The 18,300-nt window shown below is 37.4% G+C and overlaps 1 protein-coding gene across 3 annotated transcripts in view; it reads left to right on the top strand.

Annotated features, from left to right (window-relative positions):
* SLC9A4 (solute carrier family 9 member A4) overlaps positions 1-9,584 on the top strand; it is an 81,592-nt gene extending 72,008 nt beyond the window's left edge. For 2 of the 3 annotated variants that reach the window (XM_077958946.1, XM_077958950.1), the window contains one exon: positions 9,187-9,584. In XM_077958946.1, the coding sequence (XP_077815072.1) occupies positions 9,187-9,254 (68 nt within the window). In that variant the 3' untranslated portion in view covers positions 9,255-9,584. The remainder of the gene's footprint in view (positions 1-9,186) is intronic. The other variant, XM_077958944.1, reaches the window with a different exon arrangement.
* Positions 9,585-18,300: the final 8,716 nt, after the last annotated feature.

Genomic DNA, 18,300 nt, shown 5'->3' on the forward strand with positions numbered 1-18,300 from the left:
AAGATATAGCAGCTGGAGGCAGTCAATTATCCATGTTCCCCATAGCAAGTTTTCTTAAAATGGTATCTGAGCACAACACCTCCATAATCACCATATATCCCAAATATGGAAATATTGAAAGGACAGTGAGCTGCCATAAAAATGAAAAATTATGCCAACCCTCCCTCTCCGAACCACTCAACATCAATACTGTATAATCCTTCTTCCGTAACACAAAGGAGCCACAACTAATCATTCCTATCAAACAATGTCACTGGTTCTCATGTGACCCAGTTTCATTCTTAAATTGAACTTGAACAAAGATTAACGAGTCAAAAATAGCCAGAGCCATGAGATCAGAAAGAAAAAAATATTTTCAAGTATATTAATAGTAAGTGCAAAATATTTTCATTGGGTGTAATAGTGACAAGAGCCAATCTCACTTCTATCCTTGATTCCTGGACCCATGTATTTGGGGTTACAATAAACATGGAATCACACATTAGTGATTAGTTCAGCCTACACATCAGATCCTGTTAGGACTGTAATCCAAATTCACAAGGCAGTTCCTCTCAGCCGGCTTCATTCATAACTGAGCCTTCAGTTGACTATTGCATTATTTACTTCTGAGTGGTGGGGTATATGGTAAAATCAGCGAATTCTATCAGTTTCAGTGTATCGCATAACTTCTTTTGCTATAAAATATGTTTCTTTGTCAGCAGCAATGCTTTGTCAGCAGCATGTCAGCAGCAATGCTTACTAAGACTTAATCTAAAGTCTTATTAGACAAAGACTTTAAATCAGGTGTTAGAAATATGCTCAAAAAGTGAAGAAAACCAAGCCTAAAGAATTAAATAAAGCATGGTAATGTCATCCCATTGAATACAAAATGTCAATAAAGCAACAGAGGTTATTTTAAAATAAGAACAAAATAGAAATTCTGAAGCTGAAAAGTATAATAACTGAAGTGAAAAATTCACTAAAGAAGATGAGCAGCAGATTTGAGCTTTCAGAAGAAACAACAAACATGCAGATAAATCACCAGAGATTGTCCAATCTCATTAACACAAAGAAAAAATGAAGAAAACTGAATAAACCCTCAGACACCTGTGGGACACATACCAATATATGAATGGGAAACCAAGGAAAGGAGAGAGAAAAATACTTTGAATAAATAACGGCTGAGAACTTCCAAATTCTGGTGAAAACATTAATCTACATATTAAATAAGCTCAAATAACTCAAAGTTGGACAAATTATAAAAGATCCACACCTAGACACATCATAGTTAAACTGTTGAAAACAAAGACAGAGAATCTTAGAAACAGCAGGGAAAAAATGACCCGTTGTAGACATGGGAGCCTTGGTAAGATTAACAGCTGACTTCTCATCAGAAACTAGAGTCCAGAAGGCAGTAACCTGACATATTAAAAGTGTCAAAAGAGGCTGGGCGTGGTGGCTCACGCCTGTAATCCCAGCATTTTGGGAGGCTGAGGCAGGAGGATCACCTGAGGTCAGGAGTTTGAGACCAGCCTGACCAACATGGAGAAACCCCGTCTCTACTAAAAATACGAAATCAGCTTGGTGTGGTGGCATATGCCTGTAATTCCAGCTACTCAGGAGGCCAAGGCAAGAGAATCGCTTGAACCCGGGAGGCAGAGGTTGCAATGAGCCGAGATTGTGTCATTGCACTCCAGCCTGGGCAACAAGAGTGAAACTCCGTCTTAAAAAAAAAAAAATGCCAAAAGACAGACTATCAAGCAAGAATTCTATAGCCATCAAAATTATCCTTGAGATATGAAGGAGAAAGTAAGACATTCTCAGATAAACACAACTGGAAAAATTCATCATTAGTAAACCTGCCATACAAGAAATGCTAACGGAGTCTCTCAGGCTGAAATGAAAGGACGCTTGGCAATAACTCAGATCCACATGGAGAAATACAGAGCAAGTTCCTGTTCTAGTGAGAGAAAATCATTGTTTCTTCTGTAGCAAAAGAGATTCAATGTAATAAACTGGCTGATAGTCTGGAGTTGGGTTCTTCCAGTTGGTTACATCATATCCTGAAAGAGTTAAACACCAGCACTGGGGAAAAGTCAGTTTTGATGAAGAAAAAGTCTATCATAATGAGCTTATACATAGCTTCTGTTCCTGTTTTCATGACATTTTTCTCATGAAATCATCAACTAATGGCAAAAAAAGAGGGATGACTAATATCCTGAATTCTTCTCCATCATATCACTAAGAGCTTCTGTAGAGGTAGACTTTCGCTGAGTATTAACACGAGATTCAAATGTTCTCCCAGCCGGCCAGGTCCACCTATATTCCTTTTTCCTATACCTGCTTGTCACTAATCTTCCAAGTCTTCAGTCATCCATGCCCCTATTCCTTCCATGACCTCAACTATCTGACCAACAACAAATGGGTCGCTAACCATGTTTGCAGCTTAATTCATTGAGTAATCTCTCTTTCTACACATAGGGGAACAGATATGTAAATCACAGTTCTAGCCATTGGTACAATTTCCTTCCTCTGTTGTCAATACAGGGCCATCACCATCTGTGGTTGTTATGTTGAAGTAGTCCTTTCCCCAGTCATGCCAGCATACATGCCAGAGCTCACGCAGAGCTACCTGTAAGGTGGGCTCAACTGGCCATAGGGAACTTTTCATGAGGTCCAATCCATAGAATGAGCAAGAAATAGATATTGGGAGTGTGAGTCACAGGCTCATGAGTTTCACCTTTTAAATAAAGGACTTCGTCAAACCCAATCCTATATGTGGTAAGTAGAATTCTAAAATAGCTCCTTTGGTAGGTAGGTGGAATTATGACCCCCAAAATACATCCACATGCTAATCCTAGGAACCTGTGAATGTATTTGGCAAAAGGGACCGTGCAGTTATTATTAGCTTGAAGACCAAGGATGTGGAGATTCTTCTGCATTACCCAGGTCAGCCCAATGTAACCACAGGTGACTTTATAAGGGAGGCAGCAGGGTCAGGAGGCAGAGAAAGTGGTGAGATGAAGGAAGAGTCTGGAGTGATATGGCCATGAGCTATGGAATGCCAGAGACCTGTAGGAACTGGAAATGATGAAACTTCTCTGGAGTCCTAGAAACCTCTAGAACAAACCAGCCCTGATAACGCCTTAATTTTAGCTTAATAAGATTTATTTCAGACTTTCATCTCAAGAATCGTAACAGAATAAATTTGTGTTGTTTCAAGCCACGGTGTGGTGGTTTTTTTACACAGCAAATGGAAAGTAATACAGCCCCGAAGATGTTCTGTGGGTATACATACCCTGCATAACCCCTGGGGCTGTGAGTATGACAGATTTTACTTCTGTGACTAAGTTATGTTTTATGGCACAGTTGACTTTAAGAAGGAAAGATTATCTGCGTGGGGCTTATCTAATCGCATGATCCCTTCAAAGTAGAAAGTTTTCTCAGGCTGGTCACAAGAGGGAAGCAAGAGAGATACAAAGCATTAGAGGCCTTCAACTACAGAGGAATTCTTCATTGCTGGCTTGAAGATAGAGGTCATGTTGCAAGAAATATGGTGACATCTAGAAGCTAAGCATGGCCCTTGGCTGACAGCTAACAAATATAAACCCCCGTTCTGCAATGCAAAGTAGTAAACTTTGCCAAAAAGAATGTGCTTGGAAGGAATTTTTCCCCCAAGGCCTCCAGACAAGAACCCAACCCATCTAATGCCATGATATCAGCCCCGTGACACTCTGAGAACCCAGCCACGTCATGCCAGGCTTCTGACTTCAGAAAATGTGAGATAATAAATTAGTGTTGATCTAAGCCACTATATTTGTGGTAATTTGGTAAGCAGCAATTGGAAACTTATACACTATACACGACACTTCTTTTTTCGTTGTTTTTTTGAGATGGAGTATTGCTCTGTCGCCCAGGCTGGAGTGGAGTGGTGCAATCTCAGCTCACTGCAACCTCCGCCCCCCTGGTCCAAGCAATTCTCTGCCTCAGCCTCCCAAAGAGCTGGGATTACAGGGACCTGCCACCATTCCTGCCTAATTTTTAGTAGTGATAGGGTTTCACCATCTTGGCCAGGCTGATCTTGAACTCCTGACCTTGTGACTCACCCGCCTCTGCCTCAGGAAGTGCTGGGATTACAGGTGTGAACCACCATGTCTGGCCTACACGACACTTCAGTTTGACAACTGGGTGTCATTTGGCTTGATGGTTCAGATAACATCCCGTTTATAATGGGCAACTCAGATAGCAGGGACACCTGGTATTCCATAATCAGGCAGTCTCAAAAGAAATACAGTTACCTGTCAAAAGTAAACTTAGAAGAAAAAATTACTTGCACAGCTTAACGCCAAACACTTAGGGGTTTCTACTGTGACTTCTCTATTGGCACTTGACACAGACTTCAAAGGGCTTCAGGTCTTTTACAATATTTTAAGCATCAGTGAATCTGTGGTAACGTAAGGGCCAAGAAGAGAAGCCACTTGTCTTATGGTCTTAGTTATTTGAAGTTTTCTGTACCTCACTCAGATTTGGCAATCTTGTGGAAAGTTAGGTTAAAAATATCAGAAGAACATCTCCAAATGCATCATATAATGACTCCCACCTCCAGGGCAAGTATGATGATGAAGCCCTGGGCTTGATTATAATGGTTGTAGAGTTGCACCTCCAATTAGACGCTCAACCCTGCCAAATTACTTATGCTCAGAAAAGGACAAGTGTAAAAACCTGTGACCTGTGATGGCAATATCTAGGGGGACAAAGATGATTCTGCAAACTCTGACATTGCAGAGCTTCTGGCCATTCCTTGCCAAAAGTAGTCCTTGTTTTCTTCTCATTAGAAGAAACAAGCTTTTCTTTGTATACAAAGATTTCAGTAACTTGACTGTGATAGCTGCTTCTCAAGAAGGAAATAATTCTCTGCCAGGCTTACTTCATCTCCCCTGGGTGCCTCTAGAACCATAATTAGAGTCAGGGCCATCACATGCCAGAGTGAGTAGTACAAGGCATGTTTCCATAGGAAATAACCTATACTAAAATAGTTTCAGAACTGCTAATGTGTATTGAGAGGAGTCTGAAGACTGTGTATCGGAATGGGTTCTAAGGGTATTCTATCAAGGAGGATAAAATATAACTAGATCTAGCCAAATTATGAATCTGGGTATGAGACTCTAGAAGCTGCAGGAGAAGGCTGTTCAAAGGGATCTGTGACCTTCCATATCTCTATCCATGGTACTACCCAGCCCAGTAGTCAGGTAGCTGGGGTAATAAATACCAAAATTACATCTTCCTCTTGTTCATGTCTACCTCCTACAGGATGAACACAATCAGAAGCCAAAGGACAAGGACCTCACTGATACAGTCCATAGTGGTCATCCATCCAGGGTCAAGAGAAAGGTAGAAAAGTTGGGACTATGTTAAGCTGAAAAGCAGCACATAAGAAAAGGACTCACCATCTGGGTGGGGATAATTGACTGATGGTCAAGATGTTCTTACACAATAGAGACAGGGAAGAATATGGCTGTCCCCCAGATGATCCAGTGGGACTTCTCTTGATACTTCTCTTGATACTTTCTTGGCCAATTTTGTGGTAAATGAACACATGCAGCAGCCACAGCCTTTGAAGGGCAAAGTGAGCAGTGGCTCAAAGCCCTCGGGGATATGGGTCTAAGCTACCCCACCAGAAAAGCCACCTAGATAATCAGGAGAATCACTTGAATCCAAGAGGCAGAGGTTGCAGTGAGCTGAGATCGCACCATTGCACTCCAGCCTGGTGACAGAGTGAGACTCCATCTCAAAAACAAAACAAAACAAAAAATCCACATTCTGATCTCCAAAACCTGTGAATATGTTATTTTACAAGGCAAAAAGAACTATGTAGATGTAATCAAGTAAAATATCTTAACATAGGGAGATTATCCTGGATTAACCAAGCAGGCCCAGTGCAATCACAAGGGTTCTTATAGAGCAGGGCAAGAGGGTGAGTCAGAAAGAGATGAGACATGGACGCAGAGGGTCAAAGTCAGAGAGAGATTTAAAGATGCTACTCTGCTGGGTTTGAAGATGGAGGAAGGGGCCATGAGCCAAGGAATGCAAATAGCCTTTAGAAGCTGGAAAAGGCAAGGAATGCCCTCCCTTAGATCCTCCAGAGGGACTGCAGCCCTGTTGGCATCTTGATTTTGACCCAGTAAAACCCATTTCAGACTTTTGATTTCTAGAACCGTAAGAGAATTAATTTGTCTTTGCTTGTTCTACTAACTTTACGGAGTCTGCAAAGGGCCAGTCTTTGGGACCAGTCTTTGACTTTTTCTGTTCTCCAGCTGCACGATGTGAGTCTCTTTATGTGCTTTCAAGGAGGCGGGCAATTAATCACCATCAGCATTTCACCACCTTTCCCTAGTGCATTCATGGTATTCAGCAGCAGTCATCCAATTCCGTTTTCCGTATAATTTGTACTTCCCCAAGCCCCTCAAACTCCTTATTTCACCTGCCTGTGTATCTCCTCTTGCTGGCATTCAATCCCAGTATATGACCAGTGAAAATTTAATGGCTACACAATAACAGCATCCCACAGGCTATATATTCTATCTACCATCAGATATGGGGTCCTCATGGCCAATTTGTAGGTGACCTAGCCGCAAAATCTCATTTTGAATTTGATTCCTGTGGCCAATTTGGGCACCAATTGACTTGGGTCTGGTTCCTTGGGAAATAGACTCTGAGCTGCAGATTGTTTGCAGGGATTTTTACAGGGAGCATGCCCAGGAATACCTGTGAGTGATGGGGATTGAGCAGAGGGAGAGAGTTAACTTTGATAGAATGGCAACAAAGGTCATTGCCAAACCCACAGGGAGCTCTGATGGTGTGGGGACCCTTCAGAGATGACCTGAACTCAGACAAAGTTAAAGTCAGGCCTTTAACTCTTAGTGAGACCCATCATTAGATGTAGGCTGCCCTGGGGAAGGGTCTTAACTTTGGGCCAGGCCACTCTCTTCAGCTAAGGGCATTTCTGAGGAGGGAATAGGCCTCAAACCTTTAGCAGGCAGCATTCCTGATAGCTGTGTCTCAGTCCTAAGGGGGTCTTACTGGGGGACTGCAGCCCTCACCACCTCCAGAAGTCTTCTAAACAGCCCAATCAGACAGTCAAGTGGGGAGGTGGTAGAAATCACCCTTCTTGCATCTTTGAAATCTCTGAAAGCAGCACTGATTTGTGTGATTCCCCTAGGAATGTGGTAATACATTTGGCTTCCTACTTTGTTTAGTAAGACAAGCTCCAGAGAGTTCTACTTTGTCTTTATGAAATAATGGCACCCATTAGATGAGTCACGGACCCAATTGCTAGGTTTCTATTATACATTCAAGATCTAAAATATTAACCACTAATGGATTCATAGATCCAGTAAGTCATCAATAGTTAAAGGTAGGTACAAATTCCCTGTGTTGCTTTATCTATAAGCCCCTAATTGGACTCACGCTCCGTAGTGGAATGTTAGATTTGTAGAAATGAAGTTACCTTGAACCAGTGTCCAATACTCCCCAAGCACCAGGATTTTTTTCTTTTCCTTGGACACAATTACATATAAAATATCTACAAGTAACTCTGGGAAATATTGGGTAGGAAGCTTCATGCATGGCATTTTAATGTTATTATAAGATGCTCAAGAGGACCTGGGCTCCCCTTTATTCAAGAGGCACAGGGTTTATGAACTGACTTAAATCTGAGAAATTGTGAATGGTCATGAATCTACTGTGGTGGTTTAAGTCAGACATCTGGCTACAGTCCCAGCGTTTCAGGGGACTGAGAAGGATATTAGTAAGTTTCCTAGTCATTTCAGTTCTGGAAACCTGGTGATCAATCAATGACTGCTGAAGATCCCTGAAGATGAGACCATTCCCATAATCACATTAATCAACCTAATGATCACGGTCGCAACAACTACCTTGTCTATGGTTACTGAATACTGCTACTTGGTCTCTACCATATCAAGAGTCTATCATTCACTGAAATTTGGGAGCCCATTTCAATAGGGGTATCTCCCAAATGCATCCAATGACGTAGGGGAAAAAGCTACTACAGTATTTTCACAGATACCAGTGTTCCCCTTATCATGGTGAAAAGAGGAACTCCAAAGTCTTCTTTGAGGGACAGAACTATGATGGAGAAAAAAATAATGCAGATACATTTACTACATTTTTCATGTCTTTGGAATCCTTTTATATGTTACCAATGAGTTTCTGGCCTCTGTACTTCATTTAGTGTAGACTACCACTGAGTTCAGGTTTCAGCCAACAAAATAAGCAAATAGAGTGTTTCCTACCACCCAAAAATGTACATTAAATCTGGAATGTCCGGTAAATGCATTGGTATCAAAGTCATCTTGATCTAAAATTGTATTTATCTCTCTCTGGTCTGGAGCCCTGTTAATTCATTGCCACAAATACTTCCTTTGCTTGATCAATATAAACTAGAGAATATTTTACAGTTATTTTAGAGAGTAAATCTTTTCCTCCTGAAATTGGCCCCAGGGCATGCTGGGATGTGATAAGGACCTGCAGTGATAGGGGTGACTTTACATTGCAAAGTAGCTTCCCTACTGATGTCATTTTAAGGTCTTCAATAAGGCAGGCATTCATCACATAGGGTCGAAGGAATGCTTCTTCTGTCTGGGAGGGTCAGTGGAGTTTTAAAATTTGGGGTATTTTGAGTGACTCAAATATTCCTTAATGTACCCACTCAAATGCACTGCATCTCATTCTTTCCTGGGTAGTGACTATGGACACATATAAGAGATTCTGGGAGCTGGGAATTCAACCTATATTTTAATTAAGCAACTCATATGATCAAGGAGTGTGATTTTCAGCTACATTAGTTCTATAGGTCTGTAGTTCCCAAACATTCTCTTAGGAAAATCATAGAAACATCTCTGATTCTGTGGCTATATTGCATTCAGAGGAAAATTTGAAGTATTGACACTTGTCTTTCTTGACACTGTCCGCACAGTTAGGAGCAGCCACCATACTGTTATGTTCTGCATGCCCTTCCCACTGTCCTAAGGCAGCATACACTATCGCCTTCAAAACCTTATCTCTAATGACACTTAATTCAAGGTGAGCACTGATGATAATTTAAGAAATTATTTCAGCATTACATGAAATGGCTACCAGAATCCTCTCTTCTAATCCTAATTGTTTTTTTCTTTTTTCTGTTTTCAGCCAGGCCAGATAAGCAATATCACCTTCTTATTTCAATGAGGACCTGCTGCTTGCACCTACCCTGGTAAAAATTACTGAATAACATAAGGATCTCAGGTGCTAACAACAGAATTCACTATCCAGTTTATATGGAAGTTATTATTTGATAATTTGATATTCAGTAGCTCACAGTATCATTGGGAAAGAAGCAGAAATGCGGGTTTGGGGTTAAATGTCCAGAAAAAATGCCTGCAATTGCCACAGAGATGGCCTGTTAAAGAAACCACAGCTGCTGTTCTTTCTGCTGCCATCACAGACAGCAGGCCCTAGATGCCAGGAACTCTACTGCAGTCTCACTACCCTCAGCATTGATTCCACTGTTATATCACTGCCTTGACTTTAGAACACCCAAAACACAGGCACTTAACCACCACTCTTGCCAGCAAATAGAAATTCTACAGAACCAACTTCCTCCCCTTGCACTCTCTGAACTCAAATCCCATGCTAGTATAGCTGATGGGGGGAGACCAAGTCCACCTGTATTACTGCTGAAAGAGGTACAGATTGAGTTCTCTCTATGACGTAGGAAGGTATACATAACAGCATGGGGTATTACTCCATTCTCACACTGCTGATAGAGACATACCTGAGACTGGATAATTTATAAAGAAAAGAGGTTTAATTTTTGACTCACAGTTCCACAGGGCTGGGGAGGCCTCAGGAAACTCACACTCATGGTGGAAGGGGAAGTAAACATGTCCCTCTTCACATGGTGGCAGCAAGGAGAAGTATAAGCAAAGGGTAGGGAAGCCCCTTATGAAACCATCAGATCTTGTGAGAACTCACTCACTATCATGAGAACAGCATGAAGGCAACTACCTCATGATTCAATTACCTCCCACTGCGTCCCTCCCAGGACACATGGAGATTATGGGAACAGCATGAAGGCAACTACCTCATGGGGATTATGGGAACAGCATGAAGGCAACTACCTCATGATTCAATTACCTCCCACTGCGTCCCTCCCAGGACACATGGGGATTCAAGATGAGAGTTGGGTGGGGACACAGCCAAACCATATCACATGGGAATTTGCTCCAATATCAAAAGGCTTTTCAAAAGATGTTATCTATCTATTATCTATCTATCTATCTATCTATCTATCTATCTATCTATCTATCTATCTATCTGTCTGTATCTATAAAAGGGATCTACAACATCTTTGCAATATCAAAAAAATTACAATATGATGATAGTTGTAAAAAAGCAGAATGTACCATGATAGGTAACCTTAGTCTATTTGTTTATTTATCTATGTATAATTTGTTAATTTTTCTGTTAACAAGTAAGCTTCGGGAGAACTAGGAGTATCATGCTCACAGCCATTTCTGCCTGCCCTACCCTAGACATTTCTAAACCATAAAAAATATTTAGTAGATATATATTGAATGGATTAAAAATTAAAAAGCAGCATCTAGTTATTTTCTTGATATGTGGCTTACCATTTTGCACACCAACAATTGCAATGTTTACTATTGCTTTCTCTAGGATCTAAAAAAGTGCTTGAAGTATGGCAGCACTCAATCAAAAGTAGCCATTATTTTGAAGTAAAATAAGTACTGTTGCATGACTTTTGATAACTTGTCTGAGACTACCCAGTTAGTGGAGACATGTGATTTTGGTGTTAAAAATGCATATTCTGCCATTGTAATGTTTGTATTTAAAGCATGGTTTCACCTTTTACCAGTCGGGTGATGCTGAGCAAGTTACTCTGCTTCTCGGTGCTTCAGTCTCCTTATCTGTAAAATGGGGACAATAATTATATCTGCTTCATAAATTGTCCTGATTTTTAAAAATTATAATTAGAGACCCTAAAGCAATGTCTGCCACATGGTAGACATTGCACTGCTATTTATTGCTTTTATGAATGGCCAATTCATTAAACCATCATATATGGAGATACGGTTCCTGCACTTCCAGGGCCTCAGTCAGGGCCCTTTTTCCTCTGGCTTAGTTTCCTTCTCTAGCATTTCTCTAAATCCATGGAACATACAAGGGTCCATTAGCAAATCTGCCACCAAATCATTAGCTGCTTGAGAGTAATTACCAAGTCTTACTCATCTTTGCTCCTTTAAAGGCTAGTATTATACATAACACATAGCAGACACTAGTATTATGTTGTATTTAGCAAAATAATTTTCAATTTTACCTTAAATATACTTAGATAAAGGAGTTACACATTTCAAGTTCTCACTCCATCAATGCTGGCTAAATATAAGAGTTTTTTTATGTTTTCTGAGAGAGTGCCTGGTTTGGTGTAAGATAAGGACATGAGCAAGAGTTTCTCTGAAACTTCAATATATCATACAAAAGAGGACAAAGAAACTGAGAAATGATAAAGATAAATATGACTCAGAAACTACACTTAGAAAATGTAGCAATCCATCTCTGCACAGACTGTGTGAACAAAGAAAGCATGAAGTTTGAGTACAAGCTGGGAAAGTGTTTGTTAAAGGAGGATGGAAAGAAAGCGAGAATGGTGTTTAATATTAATGATGTTAATGTGATGTTTAGAGAGATTGTACCCATTATATCGCACATAATCCAATTACATACACCCCCTGTAAAGTATAAATTAACAAAACAGATTTGAACAAAATTTTGTGAGCTCTTCCTCAAGTACATGTATACCATCAGGCTGCATGAGCGTATCTTAAGGAAATGTAACTAGAATCACAAAGATCAAACATGGAGAAATAAATGCCAAGAAGAGGTGCAAAAGTGTTTGCTTTTGGAGAGGCAAATATAGACTAGTCTTTAGAGTGTGGGCTATGAAGTCTGACTACCTGAGTTTTTTAATTTTTATTTTTATTTGTTTGAGATGGAGTTTCGCTCTTGTTGCCCAGGCTTCAGTGCGATGGCATGATCCTTGCTCATCGCAACCTCCACCTCCCGGGTTCAAGTATTCTCCTGCCTCAGCCACCTGAGTAGCTGGGATTACAGGCATGAGCCACCACACCCGGCGAATTTTGTATTTTTAGTAGAGGCAGGATTTCTCTATGTTGGTCAGGCTGGTGTCAAACTCCCGACCTCAGGTGATCCGCCCACCTCGGCCTCCCAAAGTCCTGGGATTACAGGTGTGAGCCACTGAACCTGGCCTCTACCTGGGTTTTTATATCCAATCTTTCTTACATTAATCAGTTTTACAACATTGGGCAAATGGCCTTCGTTTTCTCATCTCTAAAATGGTAATGATGGTCATACCATTGCTGAGGAATTTATAGTGCTTAAAAAGCATGTAGGACACTGCTTGTCTATAACAATTGCTCAACAAATGTTAGTTGCTATAATTATTTCCAAACAAAATATGACCATTTTTCAAACTTCGTTAGCCTTTGATAATGCTGATCATTGGTACACTGTCAATTTTTTTTTTTTAAAGTGTTCTCCAATCTAAAGTGGAATGGAAGTAATTTCTTGTATCCAGGGGAATTATAGAACCACTTCCCATGAAAGATGTGGTCCACGGAGGTGGGTAGGAGCCTTATGTTCAACAACTCTAAAAACCCAGGATTTTCTTGGCTCCTTACCCCCTAACCATACCATGCAATGATATTATTCTCTGCCACTAACATATATTTTCACACCTCCAATTGTCCAGTACCCTCAGTCTGGCCAGGGCTGCCACAGCTCTGTAGCTTTGAATTTCTAAGTCCAGCCTTACAGATTCCACACTGACCCAGTCAACATAGAATATGTAGTTCTCGGTGACTATGTCAAAAACCGCTAACTATATATGTATGTGTCTATACCAAAACCCTCTCTTCTGCTGCATTAAATTATGGTCTATCCTTATTGTCAATATCATGGTCTTGCTTTCTGTATCTTTATAGCAAATCTTTAAATCCAGAAATGTAAGTCCTCAAATTTGTTTATTTTTTTTTTAAGATAACTATGACTGTCTCTGGTGTTTTGCATTTCCATATGAATTTCAAAATAAACATGTAGTTTCTATAAAAAATATCCACTGGAATCTTGATTAGTATTGTGGTGAATCCGTGGTGGATCCCATTTTGGTGGGGGGAAATTGCATCTTATAAATAATGAGTCTTCCAATTAATAAACATGGTATATTTCCCCATTATTGAGGTATGTAATTTCACTTAGTAATTAATGTCTTATATTCTCTAATGTAGATTTTTTTGTACATCTTTCACTAACTGTGTCACTCAGCATTTTAATATTTTTAGGCTATGCTATGTACTTTTAAATTACTACATTTTGATTTTATTTTTCAATTATTTGTTGCTAGTATATGCAGATACAACTAAATTTCAAATTAACCTTGTATCCTATGGTCTTGCTAAATTCACTTATTAGATGTGGTATGTTTTATGTGGATCTATCAACATTTTCTATGTATACAATCATATCATCTTCAAATAAACATAAGTTTGTATCTTTCCAATATTGGTAGTTTGTATTCGTTTTTCCTGCTTTATTGTACTAACTAGCATCTCTAACACAATGTTAAAAAGATGTAGAGAGGGGGAAAATTCATCATTAATTAACCAGTAAGCATTAAGTTAGCTGTGGAGGGGGATTAACAGAAACTTGTTATCAGAGTAAGTTCTCTATTTCTAATTTAAGAATTTTTACATTAATGGATTGTATATTACATCAAATGCTTTATCAGCATCTAATAAAGTAATCAAATCACTTTTCTTTATTTTTTAACAAATTAACTTTTTTATTAATTTTAAAATGTTGAACTGTGCTTTAATTCCTGAGATAAACCCAACTTGATCATCATGTAGTAGTTTTTAATATATTCATGGATCCTATTGCTAATACTTTTGTTGAAAATCAATGTATCTTTGTTCATGAATAATACTGGTCTATCATTTTCTTTGCTTGGTAATGCCCTTAACATGTTTTGGTGTCAAGCTTATACTGGCTTCATAAAATGAGATGTGATGTATTTTCTCCTGTATCTTTTGAAAGAGTTTATATAGGTTTGGTGTTATCTCCTCGTTAAATATTTTATAGGACTTGTGTGCAAAACCATCTAAACCTATAGTTTATTTGTGGTAAGGTTTTAAAACAATAAACTAAATTTCTCTAACAGATATTAAGCCATTTTACTATTTCTTCTGAAATCACTTTTAGTGACTTGCATATTTCAAAACATTTTTCTGTTTTGTCTAAGTTGGCAAATTTATTGGCATGAGGCTGTTCATAATACTATCTTATTATACTTTTATGTCCTTTACAATCTCTAGTATGTAATAATTGTGTGTTTCTTCTTTTGTTTCAATTTTAATTGAGATGTAATAATTGTACATATTTATGGATATATGTATACAATGTGTAATAATCAAATTAGGGTAATTAGCATATCCATCAACTCAAATATTTAGCATTTCTTTGTGTTGAGAACATTCAAAAACCTCTTTTCACTATTTTCAAATATACAACAATTACGGTTAACTACAGTCACCTTGCTGTGCTATAGAAAACTGAACTTGTTTCTCCTATCTAACTATAATCTTGTACCCATTAACCAACTTCTCCGTATTTTCCCCTCCCCCCTACACTTTCCAGTATCTGGTAACCGTTATTTTACTCTTTACTTCTATGTGATTTACATTTTTAGCTCCCACATATGAGTGAAAACAGGTAGTATTTGTCTTTCTGTGCCTATATTCACTTAACACAATGTCTTCCAGCCTCATTTATGTTGCCTCAAATAATAGGATTTCCTTTTTATGGCTAAATAGTATTCTATTATGTACCTATACCACATTTTCTTTATCTATTTATCCATTGATGAACACTTAAGTTGATTCTGTATCTTGACTATTGTGAATAGTGTTGCAATAAACATGGAAATGCAGATATTGCTTTGACATACTGATTTCCTTTCCTTTGGATATATTCCAAGTAGTGGATTGCTAAATTACATGGCATTGCTATTTTTAGGTATTTTAAATTTTATTTTTAATTGACAAATAATAATTGTACATATTCATGGGATATATAGGGATGTTTTGATACATGTGGTGTAAAGGGATCAGGTCAGGGTCAGCAGCAAATCCATCATCTCAAACATTTATCATTTCTTTTCATAATGGCAGTACTAATTTACATTCCCACCAATAGTGTATGAGTTCCTTTTTCTCTACATCATTGCCAGCATTTGTTATTTTTATATCTCATTGTGGTTTTGATTCACATTTCTCTGATGATTAGTGAAACTCAGTATTTTTTCATATACATACTGGACATTTGTATCTATTCAGATTATTTGCCCATTTTTAATTAGATTTTTTGCTTTTTTGTTGTTGGGTTGAGTTTCTTATGTATTCTGGATGTTAATCACTTTTAGGTGGATAGTTTGAAAATATTTTCTCCCATTTAGATTGTCTCTTTAGTCTGTTGATTGTTTCCTTTGCTGTGCAGAAGATTTTTAGTTTGACATAATCCTGTTTGCCTATTTTTGCTTTCATTTCCTATGCCTTTGAGGTATTATCCAAAAATTATTTGCCTAAATCAATATTCTGAAGCATTTCTCCTATGTTCTTTTCTAGAAGTTTCATAGGTTTCAGTCTTATATTTAAGTCTTAAATCCATTTTGAATTGAATTTTTTATATGGTGAGAGATATGGGTCTAGTTTTATTCTTATTTATGTGTCTATCCAGTTTTCCCAGCATCATTTATTGAAGAGACTGGCCTTTTCCCATTTTATGCTCCTGATGCCTTTGTTGAAATCAGTTGGCTATAAATACGTGAATTTATTTCTGTGTTGTCTATTCTGTTCCATTGGTCTGTGTGTCTGTTTTTATGCCAGTACTATGCTGTTTTGGTTACTATAGCTTTGTAGTATATTTTGAAGTCAGGTAGAGTAATACTTCCAACTTTGCTCTTTCTGCTCAAAATTGTTTTGGTCATTTGGAGTATTTTGTGGTTCCATATAAATCTTAAGGTTGTCTTCTGTGTTTCTGTGAAGAATGTCATTGGAATTTTTATAATAATTGCACTGAATCAGTAGATCACTCTGTATATTATAAAAATATTCTTCCAATCCATGAACATGGGATATCTTTGCATTTTTTGCTCTTTTTGATAATTTTTATAAGTGTTTTATAGTTTTCATTGTGGAAGTCTTTGACCTATTTGGAAAAATTTATTCCTAGGATTTTATTATTTTTTAGCTATCATAAATGGGATTTCTTTTTCAGATTGTTAGCTATTGGCATAGAGAAGTGCCATTGGTTTTGTATGTTGATTTTATATCCTGTGTCTTTACTGAATTCATTTATCAGTTCCAGTTTTTTTTAGTGGAGTCATTAGGTTTTGCTACATATAAGATAATGCAGTAGACTTCCAAGATGACATTGAATACAAGTGGTAAAAGTGGGCATTCTTATCTTGTTTTAGATGTTAGTGGAAAGTTTTTCAACTTTTTCCCATTTAGTGTGAAAATATTTTCATGTTAGCTATAGGTTTGTCATATATTGTCATTATTGTTTTGAGATATATTGCTTTGATACTTAATTTGTTGAGAGCTTCTATCATGAAAGAATATTGAATTTTATCAAATGCTTTCTCTGCATTTATTAAGATGATTATATGGTTTTGTCTTTAATTCTGTTGATATGATGTATCATGTTTATTGAATTGTATTCATTGAACCATCCTAACATCTTTGGGATAAATCCCACTTAATCATGGTATATAATCTTTCTGATGTTCCATTGAATTTGGTTTCCTAGTATTTTTTGAGGATTTTTCATGTATGTTTATTAGGGATATTGGTCTGTAGTTTTCTCTTTTTAATGTGTTTTTATCTATTTTTAGTATCAGGGTAATACTGGCCTCATAGAATGAGTTTTAAAGAATTCTCTACTCTTTAATTTTCTGAAATTATTTGAGAAGAATCAGTATTAGTTCTTCTTTAAAAGTTTGGTATAATTCAACAGCAAAGCCATCCAGTCTTGGACTTTTCTTTGTTGGGAAATATTTCATTACTGATTCAATAACCTTACTCATTATTCATCTGTTTACATTTTCTATTTCTTCATGGTTCAGTCTTAGTAGGTTGTATGCATTCAGTAACTTGTCCATTTCTTCCAAGTTTTCTGATTTGTTGACATATAGTTGTTCATAATAGACCCTCATGATCCTTTGTATTTTTGTGGAATCAGTTTAATGTTTCCTTTTTTATCTCTGATTTTATTTATTTTATTATTTTATTTTTATATATTATTTTATTTTAATCTGATTAAAATTATTTTATTTAAATTTATTTTATTTTAATGTGATTAAAATTATTTTATTTTAATCTGATTTTATTATTTATTTCCCTTTATTTTCTTAATCTAGTTAATGGTATTTTTATTTTTGTTTATCTTGTCAAAAACCAACCTTTGTTTTTGTTATTTCTATAAATTAGTTTATTTTAATCTGATTAAAATTATTTTATTTTAATTATTTAAATTTTATTTTAATTATTTAATTTTATTTTAATCTGATTTTATTATCTTATTTATTTTCTCTTTTTCTTAATCTAGCTAATGGTATTTTTATTTTTGTCTATCTTGTAAAAACCAACCTTTGTTAATATTTTCTATTTTTTCGTCTCAATTTCATTTATTTCTGTTCTGATCTTTATTATTTCCTTCTATTAATTTTTATTCTGTTTTTTTCCTGCTTTTCTAGTGCCTTGAGTTCCATTTTTATACTGTTTATTTGAAGTTGTCCTACTTTTTTTTTTTGAGATGACATCTCACTGCATTGCCCAGGCTGGAGTGCAGTGGCATGATCTCAGCTCATTGCAACCTCTGTCTCCTAGGTTCAAGAGATTCTCCTGCCTCAGCCTCCCAAGTAGCTGGGATTACAGGTGCACACCACCACACCAGGCTAATTTTTGTATTTTTAGTAGATTTGGGGTTTCACCATGTTGGCCAGGCTGGTCTCAAACTCCTGACCTCAAATGATCTGCTTGTCTTGGCCTCCCAAAGTGTTGGGATTCCTGGTGTGAGCCACCGTGCCCGGCGTGAAGTTGTTCTACTTTTGTGATGTAAGTATTTATTGCTATAAAATTCCTTCTTAGTACCGCTGTTGCTTTATCT

Source organism: Macaca mulatta, chromosome 13, assembly GCF_049350105.2.
Source record: "Macaca mulatta isolate MMU2019108-1 chromosome 13, T2T-MMU8v2.0, whole genome shotgun sequence".
Classification (NCBI taxonomy): domain Eukaryota; kingdom Metazoa; phylum Chordata; class Mammalia; order Primates; family Cercopithecidae; genus Macaca; species Macaca mulatta.